Source organism: Sphaeramia orbicularis, chromosome 7 (assembly GCF_902148855.1).
Source record: "Sphaeramia orbicularis chromosome 7, fSphaOr1.1, whole genome shotgun sequence".
Classification (NCBI taxonomy): domain Eukaryota; kingdom Metazoa; phylum Chordata; class Actinopteri; order Kurtiformes; family Apogonidae; genus Sphaeramia; species Sphaeramia orbicularis.
In genome coordinates, this window is record NC_043963.1 from 49,389,917 (window position 1) to 49,410,643 (window position 20,727).

The window sequence follows — 20,727 nt, forward strand, 5'->3', positions numbered from 1 at the left end:
GTGGATGACATCTTTCTCACAATTGTCCCCATCCTGTTTTATTATGATGATGAGATTCATATTTTAGGTCACTTCTCTAATTGCTCTTTCTAACACTCATTCAGACTAGGATGCAACTAATGACTATTTCAAAATCGACTATTCAGATAATGAACTACAAAAAAAACAACAACAACAATGGCTCTTATTCATATTTAGTGCAGCAATGAAATACATTTTCTTTTCTTCAATAAGAACATTTTGTGCACAGCAGTTAGAATGCATAATAAAATTTGGTCAACAAGTATTCAATTCGGTATTCAACAAATTTTGAAGCAATACTTTTTTCCCTTAACCAAAAGTGCATTTTGTGTATATTACAGTGCTTATCAAAGTTTGTTAAACAAACAACTAAATACTCAAGATTTGCAGTCAACAATAAAATGCAATTTTTCCCTTAAAGTGCATGTCGACTACTAAATTAGCTGATTTATTTCGTTGTTGGCTATTTTTCAACTAGTCAAGTAGTTGTTGCAGCCCAAATTGAGACACATGTTATCTTCACTGTTTTTATTTGATTACGATTCACTTATCAATGATGCTCGAAGCATCTCACCAAATCACGTTCTCAGTTTTCTATGTTAGTGTACATGGCTACTTTTTCATCAGTTCAGGTAAACAGTCAGGTAAAAACTCTTCTTTTCACAAAATGCTTTCAAAATCAGACTTTTCATTTTCATCATTTGAACAGTTGAATCTTTTCACTACTATTATCTTTCTGACCCACCTAAGTATGTACAAATAAAACAAAAAATTAAAAAAAGAATACACAAAATTTAAAAAATTAAAAAAGCAAAGTGAATATTGAATATTGACTGAATATTGTGCTGCAGTTTTTATTTACTGATGATGATGATAGTAATTCTTTCTTGGTCCTGAATGTAAAAACAAAAACAAACAAACAAACAAACAAAATATAGTTGCCATATTTGTGGGTTTTAGTGGTGGCCACTTCTGGGTTGGACACCACTGTCTAATGCTATTTGTGTCATTTTCAAAACATTGACTGTTTTGCATAAATCAGTTGTCACTCATTAAAACAGCCAAATTGATGTTGCCTGTGTTTTTTATGTTTGTGGTTTCCTTCCTTCTGCAGTTGCTCAATGCCATCCAGTTGTTTGGTGCCAACTTGGATGACTACCTCCACTTGCTGCTGCCTCCCATTGTCAAGCTGTTCGATGCCCCTGATGTTCCCCTTCAGGCTCGCAAGTCAGTCCCATTCACGATTTCTCCTCTGCCTCTGTTCTGGTGTAATAGAAGCCAATGACATGTTAAGATCTACGTTAATGTTCTCTTTGGATTCCTCAAGCTTTGTTTAATCCATAAAAACATCCACTGATGACCAAAAGCATCTACTGATCTAAAATGTTTAACCACTAATCCTATCAATACATGTAAATAATTGAGATAAAATACAGTTTGTCATCTTTTCATGGTCATGAGATATGACCCATTTGGACGTTCAGAGGCTGCGGTGTGAATGTGGAAACACCGTCATGTTCTGCAATATTAATTTACCAGTAAAACACATGTAGTTAGACAAATGACAGTAGTTATAGACACTTGTTTTTATGTTCAGTTAAGAATGATTATTTGTTGAAAAAGTCACTTTTTCCTAATTTTTTCCAGATTTGATCTAATAACCTTTGAATTTACTCTGAACTTTTATGAACATCTACATCATCTATGAATTAATTATAGGAAAATAACAGATTTTCACAGAAAAATTCTGAGGATAATATAATAAATGGTGATAAATCACTTGGGAAAGACAAAAAAGCTTTTGGAACTTTAAGGTCTTTAAGGGTTAATTTTTCTTCAATTTCTTTTCAGTTGTGTATCGACTTGCAGAATAAATGGAAAACTAAAACTGTACCAGTGGTGTGATTCCACCCAGAGGAGTTGGTTCCACTGGTAGCTTTTACACTCATAGGGCATAAAATTTTATGTCTTTCATACATAAGAATCTAGTTGGCAAATACTTCAGTCTTTTCATGCATCCTCTGAGCAGTTTGAGAAAATCCTTCACAGCAAGTCATGTCTATTTGTCTCTTTGTGTGTCTTATGAATGTTTGAGTGAAACTGAGTGATTTGTTTTGTTTTTCCTTTGTGTGGCTCAGGGTTGCCTTGGAGACACTGGACCGGCTGACGGAGTCCCTGGACTTCACTGACTATGCCTCGCGCATTATCCACCCGATCGTGCGGACTCTTGACAGCACGCCTGAGCTGAGATCCACTTCTATGGACACCTTGTCCTCTCTTGTGTTCCAGCTGGGCAAGAAGGTATCAGCAGCTGTCCCCGGGGCCCTCCCTGTACACGGGGCTGGTATTCAGTAGACCACTTTAAGCCTCCCCGCTGCTCGCCTTTAAGCAACCCCTCCCCCAACCCCCACAGTCTTTATTACTTCCTGCCAGACTCCTGATGTCATTCACGATTTGGCAGTGGGGGGCAGTGTTTATGAGACTAGATGAGGTCACCTTTACCCCTCCCTCTCCTTCAAACCCTCCCTTATCCATCAGCCGTCCCAACTCTAACCTCAGAACCAGCAGCCCATGTGCAGCCACATCTGGCAGCAAATGTGAGGGGCAGTCTTTTGATGTGGCGGCTTGTAACAGTTAGTGCAGGATACTCAGTTATCTGGTTTATGGTGAGGGAGGAAAGAGGTAGCAAACACAGACCCTTTTATTTACACTCCCTCCTTTTTCTCTCATTTGCAGTACCAGATCTTTATCCCCATGGTGAACAAAGTGATGCTGAAGCACAGGATCAACCACCAGCGCTATGACATACTTATTTGTCGCATTGTTAAGGTAAGCCCAACCACCCATATGTCCAGCTTCTCCTTAACCCATAAAGACCCAAACACTCACCACTGACCAACAGCATCTACTGATCTAAAAAGTTCAATACCTGATCTTATCCATACATGTAAATAATAGGTTTAAATGCAGTTTGTTATCTTTTCATGGTCATCAGATATGACTCATTTGGACGTTCAGAGGCTCTGTAGTGAATATGGAAACATCGTCATCTTCTGCAACATTGATTCATCAGTAAAACACATGGAGTTTGATAAATGACAGTGGTTGTAGACACTCCTTTTTAATTTTCAGTTAATTATACATTTTACTGAAAGTCACTTTTTCTTCAGGTTTCTCTATTTTGACCTAATGACCTTTGAATTTACTCTGAGGTTTTATGAACATCTATACAATCAATAAACTAATTACAGGGAATACCTGATTTTCACTGAAAAAAAGGATAATATAATAAATGGTGTTTAATCACTTGGGAAACACAAAAAAAAATCATTGGAAGTTGTGATAAAAATAGTTGTGGGTCTTTAAAGGTTAATGGCAGGTTCACTCTACAGGATCTTTGGGCAAGGGGCTTGAAATGCATCCATGGCTTGAAAGCAAAGCCATGTTAAAATGTAATACTACTGATAGCTATCAAGTAAAAAAAAAAAAAAAGGCTCTCATTCTTCTACTTTTTTAGCTTACCGGCTGACAGGCCGTAAGCTATTGTCGTCATGCGTCGTCCGGCGTCGTCTGTCGTCTGTTACAAAAATTTCAATTGTCTTCTTCTCTGAAACTACAGTTCCCATTGACTTCAAACTTGGTATACAGCTTCTTTATGATGATGTCAACAAAAGTTAATGAAATTATTTGGATCCGGATCTGATTCTGGATTTGGTGCAACTTTGAAAAATTTCCCCATTATAAGAGATAGGAAGTGGATCGATGCAATAACTCAGTAAATATAAATGATATCAAGTGTAAATTTCTACAGTACAGCCTTGATGGGGAGATGACCAAAACATAATGGCCACATGCTGATCAGGATCTTCTTCTGGATCCGGGAACTTACAGAAAATTTAACATGGGCTCTTATGGGGAAAAAAATTCTATTGTCTTTTTCTCCCAAACTACAGGTCTGATTGACTTCAAACTTGGTATACAGCTTCTTTATGATCATGTCAACACAAGGTATTGAAATTATTTTGATCCGGATCTCATTCTGGATTTGGTGTGACTTTGAAAAAATTTCCCATTATAAGAGATAGGAAGTGGATTGATACAATAAATCAGTAAGTATCAAATGATATCAAGTTGGAATTTTAATTTTTTACAGATCTGATTGGAATATGACCATAACATGGTCTGTTTCTGTAATATAATAAATACACATAACTGGGTGATAATAAATGGCATCTGGATACATTTCCCAAAGCTTTTAATTTGGCCGGTAAACTACGGGGCCATTGGTCCTATTTTTATTCAACTTCTGGTTCTAGAAAGCCCAATTTTGACAGGACTAGCACTGCTTGTAGTCTGTGGTATGGTGTCCCCATTTTACAAAATAAAAATCCTATGGCTTATTATATAATGTTAATCACAGAGGTCATAATAATGGTTTTTGTTTCCTTTATGCTTTATTCTGCATTTCCCAGTCAAGTAATGTTGAAGGGCTGCTGACAGTCATGACTGAATACTCTGATTAGCATTTTGAGCTCATAAGCAGTAGCTAAACTCACAGTGTACATCAATGAACTTCACATAGTTTAGGGTCCACATTAGCAGGTCAAGACACTAAACAGTGCACATACTTGAGTGCACAAGACAAACCACTGAAAATCCATGCAGGACATTTTAATCCAGCTGCACACAGTACTCAAACAGGATACTTTTATGGCAACGGATAAACATTCGCAGCTACTGTCAATGTAGTCTTTTTTGCTGATTGGTCGATGGTAGTTATAGATTGGTGCAGATTGGTTTCTAATTTCCATTTTCTAGGTCATGAATACCAAAATAGAGCTATATGTAGCTCAGTACTTTGTCGGGAATACTGTAATCACAGCTCCATATGTAGGCAGCATTGGTCCTGCAGCAGGTGACGATGCTAAACATTGTTAGAACACTACTGTTGACAGATGTTCAACATAAGTTAAAATCTCACCTCCGATAATCACAGAGTCTTCTTAAGAGTTTTCTGCAGACTTCTTCGACCACATCTGTCTTTATTTTGTTTATGGCTGCTTCACTATGAGGTCATGTGCTGTGGTGCATCATTCCCTCTGGTACCCTAATCTTAATAATATACAGTTGGGTGTGGTACGACATTATTATCAAATCTTGTGTTGGAGATCAGAGACAAAGACATCTGCCAACTTGCTTTTGATGCGAGTGATTTCAAAATCACATGGAATCATTTGTACTCCTGTAGTCTGACCAAATACAAACCTGCAATACAATATTCTTTTGCACATTTTTCTTAGGTTTGTTTTCAGCCAGAAGTGATTATTAAAACACTTTGATTACGTAATCAGAAATAAACACATCTTTGTATTTGCAGTGCACCATCAGCCAGTCATTACGGTCATATTTATCAACAGTTGTCCCCAGGAAGGAAATGCACCTGACAAAGCATGTTATACAGTCTGTTTTAACAACGTCTCTGTGTGTGGCCTGTGTGTGTGGGCTGTGTGTGTTTGTGGCCATAATAGGGCTACACTCTAGCAGAAGAGGAAGAGGACCCTCTAATCTTCCAGCATCGGCAGCTTCGTGGTAATCAAGGCGACGCCCTGGTCAGTGGACCAGTGGAGGCAGGGCCTATGAAGAAGCTTCACGTCAGCACAACTGCACTTCAGAAGGTCAGAGGAGATTTCAAACATCGCACTTTTTAAAGGAGGTTGTAATTCTTAGTGAATAACAACACACCAGATGCTTGTTTTTCTGTTGAACTGGCAAACAACTCTGTGCAGTAAATATTCCTTGCGCGTGAGCACAGTGTTTCTGTGTTAATGACAAACACGGTTACAAATGACAGGAAAAGCTTAAATAAATGAAAGGAGGAACAGGATGACTCAAAATACACACAGATGTGTGAGGGCTTACTGAATGAGAATACAAAGGATGTTAAGTATGTTTTCTGGCCTTCAGTTTTGTTTCCATTATCAAAATGACAAATGATGGCCTATCCTTCAGCAGAATTGTGTATTTATTGCTATATAGTTCCCAAATTTTACACAGATTGAATGATTCTTCTCTGGTGAAAAAGTGATATTGCGATTACTGAGGACAATATTGCAATTGTGATTGCAATTTGAACCTTCACTGTTGTTTATCAAGCTGCTTACACGCATTTTTTCAGCCCAAACATACAATGTTAAATTAGCTTAAGCACCACATTGATTTTGTTTGTCTCACACAGTACTTCTCTACCTTCAGTTTCACAGGGTCAAAATGATCACCAATTGGCACTTTGTATTTATTGTTTCCATTTCTGCACTTTGTTCACTTTAAATCCACCGCTACCCACACCTCTAAATATCAGCATTTTTCTATCTATAATTGCACAGGCTGATAATGTCTTTATTATTGCAGTAGGATTAAATGTGCAGCCCATATTCCCTGTAGATAGATGAAAGGCTGTTGACACATTAAGACACAATATATTTTTCCTATGATTTGCCATCCGTCTGTTTTCATTCCATCTATTTAAGTAAAAGTACTTATACCACATTGTGAAAATACTCAATACAAGCAATCCTCATACAAAACCTTACTTATTATTAGTAAAAAGTCAAATTAGTACCTGAGCAGTAAAATGGTTGCTGTCTGTGTTTTACTATTATACATTCACGGAAAAAAAGTAGTTAGTAGATAGTAGTAGTAGATAGTTTGTAATGTAATTTTACTTTTTAACACTAAAACGAAGAGAAGAATTTGGAGTTGTCATTATTTTAAAAATTATTATGTTACCATTTTACTGGTTCAACCCACTATAGATCATATTGGTCTGAATGTAGAACCTGAACTAAAATGATTTTGACATACAACAGTTTTGACATTGTTAATATCTTAAGTGTAATTTTTGGATTTTACACATCCACCTAAATTGGACCCCTTGGCAGGCCGGTTTTGGCCCACAGGCCATATGTTTGACTCCTGTGTTCTAGAGTCTAAAAAAAATTTCATTAGCTCAGAAAAACAAGCCAGTTTTCAGCTTTGTCACAGTGCTTTTTCCAGCAAATCCCAGAAGGTTTTAAAGGAACTTATTCAGCTACAGGAGGAGGATAAAGAATATGTGCACAATAGTTTTTTTTTTTTTCTTGAGTCATCCTTATTGTATAGTTTTTATCCACAATACATCAACATTGTTCTGGAAAATATACATTATGATGTTTTATGTGTTGATCAGACATACATGAACCTATATGACCCTCATCTCTGGAGTAACTGTCATGCTCCCACATAGTCCCCATGGGTGGCCATGGCTCAGGAAGTAGAGCGGGTGAGCGGTTCGAATCCCGCTCTGTCCTAGTCATGTGCCTTTGTGTCCTTGGGCAAGACACTTCACCCGCCTTGCCTCCAGTGTCACTCACACTGGTGTATGAATGTGTTTGAATGTTTGGTGGTGGTTTGGCGCAAACTGGCAGCCACACTTTCCGTCACCCTGCCCAAGGCAGCTGTGGCTGCAAATATAGTTTACCACTGCTAGAATGTGAGAGCGAATGAATAATGGATCAATAATGTAAAGTGCTTCGGGTGCCTTGAAAATCGCTGTAGAAATCGAATCTATTATTATTATTAGTAGTAGTATTAGTATTATTATTATCATTAGTTCCCAGTGATCAGATGGTTGTGTCTCTGCACAGGCGTGGGGCGCTGCCAGGAAGGTGTCCAAAGACGACTGGCTGGAGTGGCTCAGGCGGCTCAGCGTTGTCCTGCTCAAAGAGTCATCGTCTCCGGCCTTGCGATCGTGCTGGTCACTGGCACAAACCTACATCCCACTTGCCAGGTACACACTACTGCTGTCACATCAACTTATTCTTAATGACCCGCATGCACAGCGGGTTGCGTCACAGCAGGTGAAACAATGACCTCATGTCCGGGATGAGCTCAGAGGAATCATGTGAATCAGCCTGAAATGCTTTCTGTACATTTCAACCAACCATCGAGTAAAGCACTGAAACAGATAAACTGCACAAAAGTTGTTGTATTTCCTAGTGGCTTCCAGATGTGATTTTTGTGTATCTAAATAAGAAACAGATTGTTTTTGAGGAATATTCCAAATAGTTTCTTAGCGCTCAGCTATTAAACAATGTTTAACACACACACACACACACACACACACACACACACACACATACATTCTTTGTTCAGAACCCATAAATTAGTCTGGCCTCTGTCTGATCTATTGGTTTCCCAATTTAAAAGTAGTCAAAAGTCTCATCTGTATTATTATGTAACATCTAAAGTATTCATTTTAGTGAGTTAGTGCTTCCATTGTACTCCGCAGGGACCTCTTCAACGCTGCCTTTTTGTCATGTTGGTCGGAGCTGAGTGAAGACCAGCAGGACGAGCTGATACGAAGCATCGAGCTGGCGCTAACGTCCCAGGACATCGCCGAGGTCACCCAGACTCTGCTAAACCTGGCTGAGTTCATGGAGCACAGTGACAAGGTTAGCAGTTCCACTCATGCTCTAAACCTAACTCATTATAGACATAATGGAACTGAAATTCTGGATTAAACATTAGGATTCTTTAGGATTTCCCTGACATGGTTTAAGTGAAAACCCATTCCAGCCACTGCCCCTTTATATGGATGTCTCCCAAATTTAAGGGGTTCATGCTTGGCCCATTGTTGCTTACATTTTAAAGAATGATTTACCAAACAATTTTTATGATACTACACTACTTGTAAAATATAGACTCGCATCTTTTCCCAAACGTCTGCTCTCACCAGCATAAAAACTACCACATCTACAACCTGTGGTTCCCCACGGGTCACATACTTGTCTAATATAAGACTGTTATACAGCATGTTTTAAAGTTCTGTCTTGTGTCTGTGAGGTAAGCAGAGATGCAACTGTTAATTCACATGTCCACCATTATCTAATATAAGACTATTCTATCCTGTGTATCTCAATGTTCTTATTTCATATATCAGCCAATATATCGGTTATCGGCCACTATATCGGATATCAGCTTTTTTTAGCTCCCAATATTGGTATCGGCATTGGCCCCAAAAATCCCATACTGGTTGGGCTCCAATAAAATGTCTAAAAAAGGTTTTAAAATTAGCCAATTTTTGTACATAGTTATGTATCTATTACTTTTAATAGCTTTTAATTGTGATTGTTAATTTAGTGTGTGGAAAAACTGGACAAAAAATGGAGACCATTCACTTCTAGTTAAGTGAAAGCACCAGTTCTGGAAGTGAGGTCAATTTAATGTAGAAATATGAAGAAGAGTAAATGCTTGATGTTTTCATCTAGTATTATTATTGATCATTTGCTGATCCATTAATCAATTGGATAACTGATTCAGAAAAACCTCATTTTCATTATTTTTGTGGATGCTGATTTCTTTTTTGGATCCTTTACAACATGTTAAATCAAAATACCCCTAAGGCTGTTGTGGGAGACAGAAAATGTAGGAGTGTCTCCTTATCTTAATGAATACTTTCCACAGACCATAAAAGCAAAGAAAAGTAAGGCAAAGTAAAACTTTTGAGCACTAGTTTTAGTCCAATGTTTGACCACCGATGTTGAGACCCTTCAGTGACATTACCATTCAGTTGAGGACTGCAGTGGTTTCAGGAGCATTAAATTTCAGCAGTTCTTCCCCTTTTCTCAGGTTCCAGTACAGATTCATGCGATAGTGTGCCATGACACAGCTCAAGTGTCAGTGTAAAAAGTGGATGGAGTGTTTCATGTAGAATGCTACACATCTTTCTTGAACTAAATCATACCATCACCACAATTGCATGAATTCACAAACGTTTAGCTCACTGGCTGATACGCGTCATCTTCATTAGCAATTTCTTCAAACATCTCAGATGAAACTATTCGTCATATTAATTTCATCTTTTAAATGTAGCTTCCTTGGGACAGTGGCTACGAAGTTAGTTCACAGTTTTGAGAAATTTTGTTTCTTTGAATTTTTGAAATATTAAAAATATAAAAAATTTGCCTTTACTTATAATAGTCGCTATTTTGATGGCTTATAACATGGAAATGGTTAGAGATATCAGTTTAGTTACTCCTGAGCACTGATAGGAAGTCATATATGGACTTTCATTTAATTTGTTGAGTTATCCTCCAGTGAAAGTACCACCCACTTCTATTTGGAGATTGATGTACTGCATCAAGAACACAGGACTCCAGCATAGCGGCAGGACCTGACAGCCTCACAAATTCAAGTTGATATTGATTCTTCATAGAACATGCTGGTGTGGTGAGACACAGGGCCATTGGTCCTGTTTTCTATTGCATATAGAGAAGAAAAATCCATAATGTGGCACATACTGTTTTGTAAAATTTTTCAGGGCCCTCTGCCCCTGAGAGATGACAACGGCATTGTCCTTCTTGGAGAGAGAGCTGCGAAGTGTCGCGCCTATGCTAAGGCTCTGCATTACAAAGAACTGGAATTTCAGAAAGGTCCCTCTCCTCTCATTCTGGAGTCTCTAATCAGGTAGGAGACCTGAACATGTCAGAGGCAATCATGGTCTGGTCTGTTTTATGTCATCTGTGTGGGAGGAACTGACTGACAGTATATTCTTTGTGTGTGATACTTAGTGACATCAAGTGGACAAGTTCCAGATTACAGCTGACTGACTAACTACCCCCTTCCCCCTTCCCTACGGTTGCTGCGAAAACACAGAAAGTGTTTTTTAAAGCTACTGTTTGTTTTGCCTGTTTTGGGCTTTGTGTTAAGGGGACAATAATGAAGGTCCACCACAAACATAATAGGTGATGGTAAATATGCTCAAGTGCTGGATGGCACCCATCTGCGTGGCAATGCAAAAATGGTCGACTTTGTGGCTGTGACCTGTTCCATTTGAAAATGTCACTGTCTCGTAATTCTTCTTTTCATGTCTTGATAAACTGATAACATATTTATGAAAGTTCCCTGCACTTACATCCTCATAAAACTCCCTGGATTTCCAACACTTGATCCTTAAACTCTATTGAAATTAGAACTGGGAGGCAGATTATTTTTTTAATCATTTTAATCTGCAAGAAGAATGTGAGAGCAAATGAATAATGGGTCAATAATGTAAAGCGCTTTGAGTGACCAAAAAAGTGCTATATAAATCTAATCCTTTATTATTATTATTATTATTATTATTATTATTATTATTATTTTATATTACGATTATTTTATATTACGATTTTTTGAGACCACATGAAAAAGTTGACTCTTAAACTGAAGCAGAATGTGTAGGCCATGAGTCCTTCAAATACATATTTTCTATTATATAATAAAGAAAATTAAATAATCTTGTTAAAAATCATTAAAAAGGAGAATATCTTGTTATGTGTCTTTAACCCATAATGACCCAAATATTTGCTGCTGACCAAAACCATCTAATGATCTAAAATGTTTAATTACTGTCGATCCACTAGTTCTAGCAATACATGTAAATAATTGGTGTAAAATGCAGTTTGTCATCTTTTCATGGTCATCAGATATGACCCATTTGGATTATTCAGAGGCTCTTGTAGTGAACATGGAAACACTGTCATCTTCTACGACATTGATTCACCAGGAAAACCCATGGAGTTTGACAAATGGAATATAGAAAAATACCTGTTTTCAATGAAAAATTCAGAGGAAAAGATTATAAATGGTGATAAATCAGTTCAGAAAGACAAAAAAAATCATTTGGAAGTTGTGACTAAAATAGTTGTGGGTGTTTAAGGGTTAAAATTACAACATGACCCACTGTCAGAAGTCGGTTACTGGCCTTACTGGTTAAATATAAATATAATAATATAATAAATTCTCTCTTGCTGTCCTTGCACGTATAACAGAAGCTAGATTTAACAAGTGCTTCAGTGAATAATAGTCCTTGGATTAAAGGTTTTTGTTTTAAAGACAAACATTGAGCTGCTCTCTCAAAATCAGTTTCTAATCTAATAAATACAAGGACAAATGATATTCTACATATCCCCCTGTCCCATAACAATTTGATTTCTTCTGTCATCTTTTCCATCCCCTTTTCTCATCCTTCTTTATTTCCCTGTCTTTGGCATGGCACAGAGAAATCTGTTTTCCAGGCATCTAATTGGACGCTTGCCTCCTTTTCATCTACGCGTGTCTGGAATTGTGTTTCTCAGGGGCCTGTTTTCAATTTCTCAGGAGCCTTGATGATGATGAATGATGGGAGCCGGCACTCTGGTGTTTTCAATATCCCCATCTGGTTCTCACCTCTCCAGGATTTCCCATAAAAAGAGCTAGTGGCTGGTGTGCAAAAAGCACGACCTAAACCTGGCTCGACTGAATCTTGACTCTTAGAAAAAAAAGGGGTGATGGTAATGTCTGATGTGCATTTTAGAAGGACGAAGAGGCATCGTCACTGGTATCTCAGCACTGATGAGTCATGGTATTTGTGGGAATGCTTCTTTTTGCTTTTCCACAAGTTGAGATTTAGAACATTGAAGCTGAAATAGGCAGCAAGCATTTTATGAGTTATAACTGGTATAAATAATGTGTGAGGTGTTCTAAATAAATCAGAAGAATTAGGTCTGACTTTATGCCCTGGCCTTCTAGCTTCGGACACAGCCAGGAAATTGGTCAAATTTTCCCCTGCTACTCCCTTCAATGAACGCATGACTGTTTGTTACTTGAGCATGTGGTGTGTGGCATTGTTATGCAGTGACTTTAAACGGTTTTAGATTGTTGCCATTATTTCTGTTTTTGTTTTAACTTCATAGTATCTGGCAGACTACGTTGTTTATGTAGTTTTCTGTTCTTTGTCATCAGCTATATATCTGCACAGAAGTTATTTATGAAAAATTGGGTATAAAAATATCAATAAATGACAAGAAAATAAGCCCATTCCTGTACATAGTAATATATCTATTACTTTTACTTGGTATTAATCATAATTGTTTTTTTAGTGTGTTGAAAAACTGGAAAATTTGACAAAAAAAATGGAAACAAAGCATCAGGAAGGAAAGGCTTTGGAATACAATTTAAAATTTGTGTTAGTATGGTCAGATGGACACAGAACTGCTAATCATTCAGGACATGATTTTCTATTGATCATCTATAATACTACGGTATAATACACACTATACACTAATATACACTAATACACATTCAGTACATCTAATGAAACAGACGAACCATTCTTGGCATGAAACACTGGAAATCGTAACTAAAACTGAATTTCTTATTGCCTCTTCGGCTTTGTAAACCAAAATTGCATAGGGACAGTGACAATTACAATACATGTGAATTGCATGCAATGAGATGACATCCTTAAAAACACACCAGTCAAAAAACATGGAAGATGATATGGAAATTTGGATGAAATGTGAGATTTTTGTTTCATTCATCCAGTGGTTTCTATCCAGCTGAGTGGAGATGATTATCCTCATTATGCAAAATAATTACTTACCACGAATAATGGTGACAATTATAAGATTTATTCCATACCATCTCACTCTAAAGCTTTCCAGGTCATGCCACGGATTGCCTCGAGCAATTGTGAGACTTGTATCAAGTTCATAGAATATTTGCTCCCAATACTTTTTAGTTCTGAATTTTGAAATGAAGGTTGGCCCTTTGTGCTAAATGTCATCATTAGTATCTGAAGTCTCCAGTTGCTTATTTTTCAGTGGAGTGAGTAGATGTTTTTATTCAACATCCAAGCAACAAAAGAGAATTTATAATATCTAAATACACAGAAATAGCTGATGTTCAATTAAATCAATAGATATAAATAATGTGTTTCAAAAAACAATCTTTTGTTGTAGTTGTCACGATCTTACAACCATTTTGATTGTGTGTATTAATAATATGGCTGTATTATACGTAGAGGTTATTTGCTCCAGCATTGAAAAAGTGTTCTCCCATATATTTTGCTGAAAATAACTTTTTGTATAACAAGCATTCATATTCATTGCAGACCTATAAGACTTTTATCAATGTTGTATTGCTGTTGTATTACTTCATCATCATTTAATAGTTTTCTATAAATGAGCATGTCTTATACCTTTGGCTCCAGAAATTTGGGACTAATAAAGTATTTGGGCTAGAGTACAAAGTTTTCGTGACCTTATTTGAAATTGTCACCTGACTTTATTCAATAAAATCCATGATCTGAAGTGGGAAGGCTCAGTGAGCTAGTATTGAATGAGTATTAATGTAAAACATGATGTATACCTTACATGCAATTACAGTACTCCATTTCAGAGTGTTATTTGGATTTAACCTGGATTGAGAGAAAAGAAAAATTACTTCACACAGCATTTCACACTGAATAATTTTTAGACCTGCTTATGAATGCGAAAAATAATCTACACAGTATTGGATGGTGGTAGAGGATAAAAATCTGCAGAATTAATATTTTCCTTTATTATTTGATAGGCAATGTCAATTTAACTTAATAATGTCTGTTTTCAGAAAATATGAGCATTTGGTCAAACAAAATGAAGTTTGGTGATGACTAATACATTTGACCAACATTGCACCAGCTACTTCCAAACAATAAAAATAACACACATGCTCGACAGGCAGAGATATGTGTGTTATGTTGAGTGGAGCCCTTCAAAACAGCCTAAACCTTTTTGGCATCCCAGCCCATTTCCACAGCATTGTTTTATCTGATTGTTTGTATGTGTGTGGAGTGTTTAGTACCTGCTGCAGCCCCAAGGAAGGTCAAATCACATTTACTTTCACGCAGCATCTTGATCAAATAATAACCACAGTTTTTGGCAACTCTAACTCCCCTGGAAAACAACTGTAAATTCCATTTACCACAGTTGGGTTTCACAAAATGAAAAATGTTAGCTATTAGTGCTGGGATGTGCTCAGTGAGGAGACTAGAGCCTCAGGAGCAGCTGATCTCTGAAATGTGTACCATCCACCACCGTTCAAGGTCTGCCTTTTGAATACTTTTACGCCTGGTCATTTGTCACTGTCCAGGGTTTTTTTTAAAAGTGATCTTTATTCCACTGTGGTTATTTTTATAAGAAGGAGATCTGTAGCTTTAATTAGATGTTTACCGTGACTGAATTTCACCTTGTAGAAGGCAAAGAATCTGAAACTGTATGGGCATCACTCACTCTGTGGTGGTACGCGACAAGCCACAAGGAGTTGTGTTTGTTCAGAGCATGGTAAAACACTGTTATTCTTTTCAAGGTAGTAAAAGTAGATGGAAGAATAGAATGTGTGTGGTCTTTTCTTGGCTGTAGCTTCTGTGTCATGGGACCTTTGGCCAAAATGTCTGGAGATGACCAGAGGTCAGAGGTGGGTAGGTCAAGGCAAATGTGTTACCATTGTTGGACGTGAATGGATATTGTAGACTTTGATTCGTTTTTAGATTCCCTCTGAGTTGAGAAGCATAGTGTTTCTGTTGAGGCAAGTGTTTCTTTTAAAAATATTTTTATTTCCTATCACATAAAACAACATAATTACAGAGCTGTACACATTTTACAAATAACACATATTCATCATCAATGGTTAGGGTTTTACAATAAAATGCAGCATAATTCATAGGAAATACATTTGGTGGTTTATTCCATTCCAGTAACCCACAACGATCCTTTTTTAATGAGTTCCTCCCAGTCTGTAATGACTCTTTCCAGTCCCCTTTCATACTATTTTTGGGCCTATTAAAGGCACGTGTTAACTGATAAATACCTTGTGCTTTCCAAACAAATAAAGAGGAGGAATCAAATTCCAGTTATCCACAAAAGACAGTGGTAAAAGAGCATCTATCAAAGCTTTTAAAAAATATAATATCTTACTGATAAATACACAAAATGAACTACAATTTACAATCAAACACGGTAAGCACGTAAAACATTCATCTGACTGAAACCATAAAATTTGATTGCTTTCGTATTCAAGGGAAAGCCACAGTATGGTCTTACAGGTATTAGTGAACTCTCAGCAAATGATTTGTATGATCTTGATCCAGGATGCACAGCTGAAGCACTTATGGTTGAAAACTCACAGGGCGGACCTTCATCTCCACTCTCTTAAGGGAATAGTTGGAGCCATGCCAGCCGTACCAAGTGATCCCATCTGAGTTCCTCGTGTGCTCGCCGTAGCGGTAAAATACTCCATTCAGGTTGGAGTCAGTGCAGCAGTTGTACCAGTAGCCACCTGTAAGGAGACCAGGGAGGGAGAGGCATTAGACCTGCTGCGGATTATGTGAAGTCTCCTAGGTCAGTGTCTACAGAACATGGTTTGGAGTCACTTTTATAGATTACCTTTGCGCAGAGCGGCGCAGTCATCCACACATTTGTCATTGTCTTTGTTGCTGGTGCTGAAGTTGGTGTTGTTGTGGTAGCGCAGGGAGTCTCCGGCGTTCCCACTGTAGTTGGAGAGGAAGAGCTTGTAGCTGTTGAGCTCATTACCCACAGTGAAAAAGCCGTACTCAGCATAGCGAATCTCTCCTTCCCAGTCCTGCATTGGAAAACACATATAACATGATTTAGAGGGAAACAGTTATAGAACCTGAGAATCTTGGCTCTCATTATGTCTTTTAGAGTTAGTTTGATTTATTATTAATGTTCTTAGATGTAGCACCACAGGAATGTGACTTTTTTTGTTAATGCTCTCTTATTTTTGGTAATGAAATGGTTTATTTATTTTTGGTCTTTTGTCTCAGTTCAAGTGGACATGAGATTTAGTGTAAATAGCAAATAGGCATATAGCAGCTATTTTAGTATTTACATCTAAGCATCCCCAGAAATTTTTTTTAAGAATTATTAGTCTCTGGTGGATATAAGATGCTATGAATGAATGGGTCCATCATAGAACTTCACCCAGGGGACTGAGATTTGCTTCTCCGCTACCCCTGGACATAGACTTAGAGTCCTAGTTGGTGGTAGTAGTATTAGTAGTAGTAGTCAAAACTACTTGGCTAAGTTTAGACAAACTACTCACTATGTCTTGGCCAGTCTTTCTGCCAGATGTCTTTGCTCTCAAGTATGAACATTATACAAAAGTGGTCCTACACAACAGAAGGTTATAAATACCATGTTTAGCTGGAGGTACAGGTACAAACATTCTCCATTTTATACAACCCTCTGGGTATAAATGGGCTATTTCACCCTGGGTCTAGCTACTGTTGGTGTACTACGGACACCCGGGAGCATGTAAAATCTGCCTTAGATTTATTGTTATCCAACATGTACCTCCAGTTCCACCCTGAGCACTGTGGGTTGCCTGGTAAGACGGAAGATGTGGTCATTGCCCAGCCAGAAGTCTCCACGGATGGATCCAAACCCGTTTTTGTACTGCTTCCAGTCACGGTTAAATGACGTCAGGCCAACCTTGCGTCTTTGGATCACAGTCCAGCCGCCTCCTTTTGTCTCCATATCACAGAACACCTGAAATAATTTCCCAACATTCAGTACAATGGAACATCTCAACACATCACTGCACAGACGGGAATCAGCAGTAGACTGGTGTGTGACTCACGCTCAGCTCAGGTGTGCCCAGAAAGTCATCTTTTGGCAGTTTGTACTCGCCAGAGATCTTGTAGTTCTTAGTGTACAATGAAGCACAGTCATATATAGCATCTGGAAGAAAAAAAAAATCTCTTCACTCATGTTCAAAACATATGCAATTTTATGAGAGCAATAAAAATATGACTGTCATAAATTCTATCAGCTTTATGAGTATCCAAGCAACTGGATAGATGTGGGAAAAACGGCTTCAGCTCCATCAAACGTGATAACCATAATTTTAGATAGAATTTATGCACAATGGAGCTTTGTTTCTCATGTTATTTTTGTTTTTGTCCTGTCACAGTATGGTGATTCCATTAATAGGGCTATGAGTTCAGTACAGTTCTGTGAGCCCAATACTTTTAAGAGTCTGCCTAATACAAAAAAAAGCTGTAAATCCTGGGCTTCATGTAATCTTAGCGTCTCTTCCTGCTTGGCTCTCCTGTCTCTAATTTACCCCAGTTTTAAAAGAGCTCTCTGTGTTCTCTTTGCCAGTGTCACAAATGTGGCGCTGTTAGACCACACTGTTAGGGTATTGAAATAATAACCTACGTCATGCCTGGTCGACCTCTCGGCGGCAGCCACTGCTGATTAGCGGCATGTTAAAGTTAAGACAGACGCTATAGATGACTTGGCTTTGATGGTTATTGACAGCCCTGCAGATGGGATCCTACAGCACCAAATAAATGCTTGACTAATGCAGGGCGGCTTAACTGTGTTTGCACTGGAATCTAACTTCAAACCCACTCACAGCAGTTGTCTGGCTACCCTTAAAGCAATGAAGGAGGTTAATTGTAGTTTTTCACAGAAAGAATAATTATATAGCATCATGTGAGTGGCTGAAATTAGAATGGTTTCAGAAATGCTGGATGTTTTGTGACAGTATAAATAGAATTCTTTCATCTAATTAATTAAAAAATGAATTTGAAATTAATTTAAGATGAATAGAAGTACAGCTTTTGCTTTATGCAAAAATGAACAAGACTGAAAAACTTAATATACACTGGTACATGTTAACATCTGTTGTTATTTTTAAGTGTTCTTTTTTTTTTTTTTAGTTTTGTCAAATTAGTTTAAATTTATGGATATAATTTCTACTCAAGAGATAGAGTTTGACGTTTCTACTCAACACTTAAAGCACAGTTATTGACGCATTCTCAAACTATTCAGTTGTTATTTCTTAATATAAATGAATAAAAATCTTTATTACTGCAGTTTTTACTAGTTATTTGTCAGCACCACTTCAACTTATGAAAAGATGTGTCATATAATCTCTATTTGATGTATAGGAGTTTCTTACCTGATGAAGTCTGAGTAGCAGACTGTAGAGTTTGCAGCTGCATGATCTCTACACGATTGTTGATTTCAGAGTATTTACTTTCTGCCTCCGTGACCCGGGCTTCTTGCTGCCTGTTCTGCTGGTCCAGCTCCATTATTTGCCTGACAACATTCATCAAGTCTGTCTCCTGCTTCCGGCTCAGCTCCTCAAGGATACTCGTCAGATTGGCTACCTGAACCTTGAGAGAGCGGACCTCGTCACAGCATTGCCCCTTCGGAGGCTTCGGAGGCGCCAATCTCTTTCTGGGACTCTGGGCCCATGTGTCTGCGAAAAGCAGCATGACACCCAGAACAACTACAGTCAGATTAACTTTTGTCATTTTACCTGCTGAAGTTCTAAATTTTGAAAGAAACACAGGTGTCTTCAATTTGCCCTTTCACTTCAGAAGCTATTGTCTGTTCAAAAAAAATCTCAAAAAGAAGCAAAGTGTTGATGTGTTTAGTTGAGGCTCTCCTTTGACGACCGGCTCACCCAGGCTCTGTCTTATTTCCTAAGTGAAGCCCTCCTCAGCCTGTGCATCTTAAATATTTTGCATGTGGGCCCTCCCCCTCTCTTTCAGTGTACACCAGTCACAGCATTGACCCTCTCCAACCTTCTGGGTGGAGAACCTTTCCCATCATCCTCCCTCCCCTGCCCCCTCTTAACTATCCCTTCATCTTACTTTCACTCATTCCTCAGACTTTTGGCCTCTGTGTCTGCTATCTTTGTCAGGTGTTGAAGGTTTCTGGGCAGTCAGGCTTTTCTTGCCTCTGCCTGGAAGGGCAGCATAAGGAGATTCAGGAGGAAAAAAAAAAAGACTACTCTGAACTTTCAGTAAATTGCCATTCGTCGTTCACTTGTCGAAATGCTTGACTTATTTTTTTATTATTACTTACCTACGAAGAAAAAGTATTGTTAAAAAACTGTTCAAACCTTTTGAGGGTTTGTTTTAATCATTAGACCCTTGTATGTAGTTTCCTTCTCTTTCGTAAGACTTCAATTATCCTCCTAATGATAGATCTGACTATGTCCTCGGGGCTGTCCATTCTTCTCTAAATGTGGCCTTTACATGCCAAGAGATGTATGAAGTCACTAAGTAGTTTTAATCGTAGGTTAGAGTGTGCTATTTGTGCTACCTTTTTTTGTTGGCAAATTTGAAGTAGGCATGTTTTATGGAGGTTTTCAGCATCAAATTTCAAAAGGGTGTTCATATGAGGAAAAGACTGAAACCACCAGGTTTAAATTAGAACAAAATAGTTTGCATTATGTGGAAAGATTTTGTTGTGCATAAGGCTCCGAATACACTGTCTACATGTGTAAAGGGTTAACTTTTTGCCATCATGTGCTCTGTAAGTAGCTAAATGGTGTCTTGTTTCCTCCAGGGAACCATCAAACAACATAATGAAGCAAGATTCTGTTCACTTTAAACAGATAGCTGAAGAAATCAACTGCTTTCCTTTCCTTATCTTTCTGTTATCCCATATACAAATGCAACATAATTATTTTACATGAATTGGAGCACACTTTGGACATTTTGTCTTCTAAATTTAATTGGATCAACCTGCTACTGCAGATCCTTCAAGATCTTGACCTGAGGAATTTCAGTCCTATTTCTGGGAATTGTAAGGGTAGTTGTTGACTGTTAAAGGGCATTACCTAGTTTACCGGGATTTATCAAATATTGCTTTTTCTAGGCCCTGTCACACTGAGTCAAACATCCTAATCTGAACAACCGAACCTCCTTCACCTGTCACTGTTCAAGTTGAGGATCTGCCCAGGTTGCTTTGTTTTTGTAATGTCTAACCCAAGAGGTAACAATCACTCAAATGGTCTCTAAGTGTTCTACGAGAGATGACCCTCTTTCTTTGGTACATTATTACTCTG

At 37.9% G+C, this 20,727-nt stretch overlaps 2 protein-coding genes across 2 annotated transcripts in view; one reads left to right on the plus strand and one right to left on the minus strand.

The window, feature by feature from the left end:
* Positions 1-20,727, plus strand: part of mtor (mechanistic target of rapamycin kinase) — a 175,509-nt gene that overhangs the window by 58,227 nt on the left and 96,555 nt on the right. Inside the window, exons 22-28 of the mRNA XM_030140024.1 lie at positions 1,136-1,248; positions 2,160-2,322; positions 2,758-2,850; positions 5,550-5,696; positions 7,704-7,846; positions 8,348-8,510; positions 10,379-10,524. Coding sequence (XP_029995884.1) covers positions 1,136-1,248; positions 2,160-2,322; positions 2,758-2,850; positions 5,550-5,696; positions 7,704-7,846; positions 8,348-8,510; positions 10,379-10,524 — 968 coding nt within the window. The remainder of the gene's footprint in view (positions 1-1,135; positions 1,249-2,159; positions 2,323-2,757; positions 2,851-5,549; positions 5,697-7,703; positions 7,847-8,347; positions 8,511-10,378; positions 10,525-20,727) is intronic.
* angptl7 (angiopoietin-like 7) lies at positions 15,431-19,367 on the minus strand. Its single transcript, XM_030140025.1, has 5 exons — positions 18,826-19,367; positions 17,497-17,597; positions 17,211-17,405; positions 16,281-16,476; positions 15,431-16,173 (listed from the first exon to the last, which is right to left on the minus strand). Exons 1-5 carry the CDS (start codon positions 19,181-19,183, stop codon positions 16,004-16,006), a joined length of 1,020 nt encoding a protein of 339 aa, XP_029995885.1. The 5' UTR covers positions 19,184-19,367; the 3' UTR covers positions 15,431-16,003.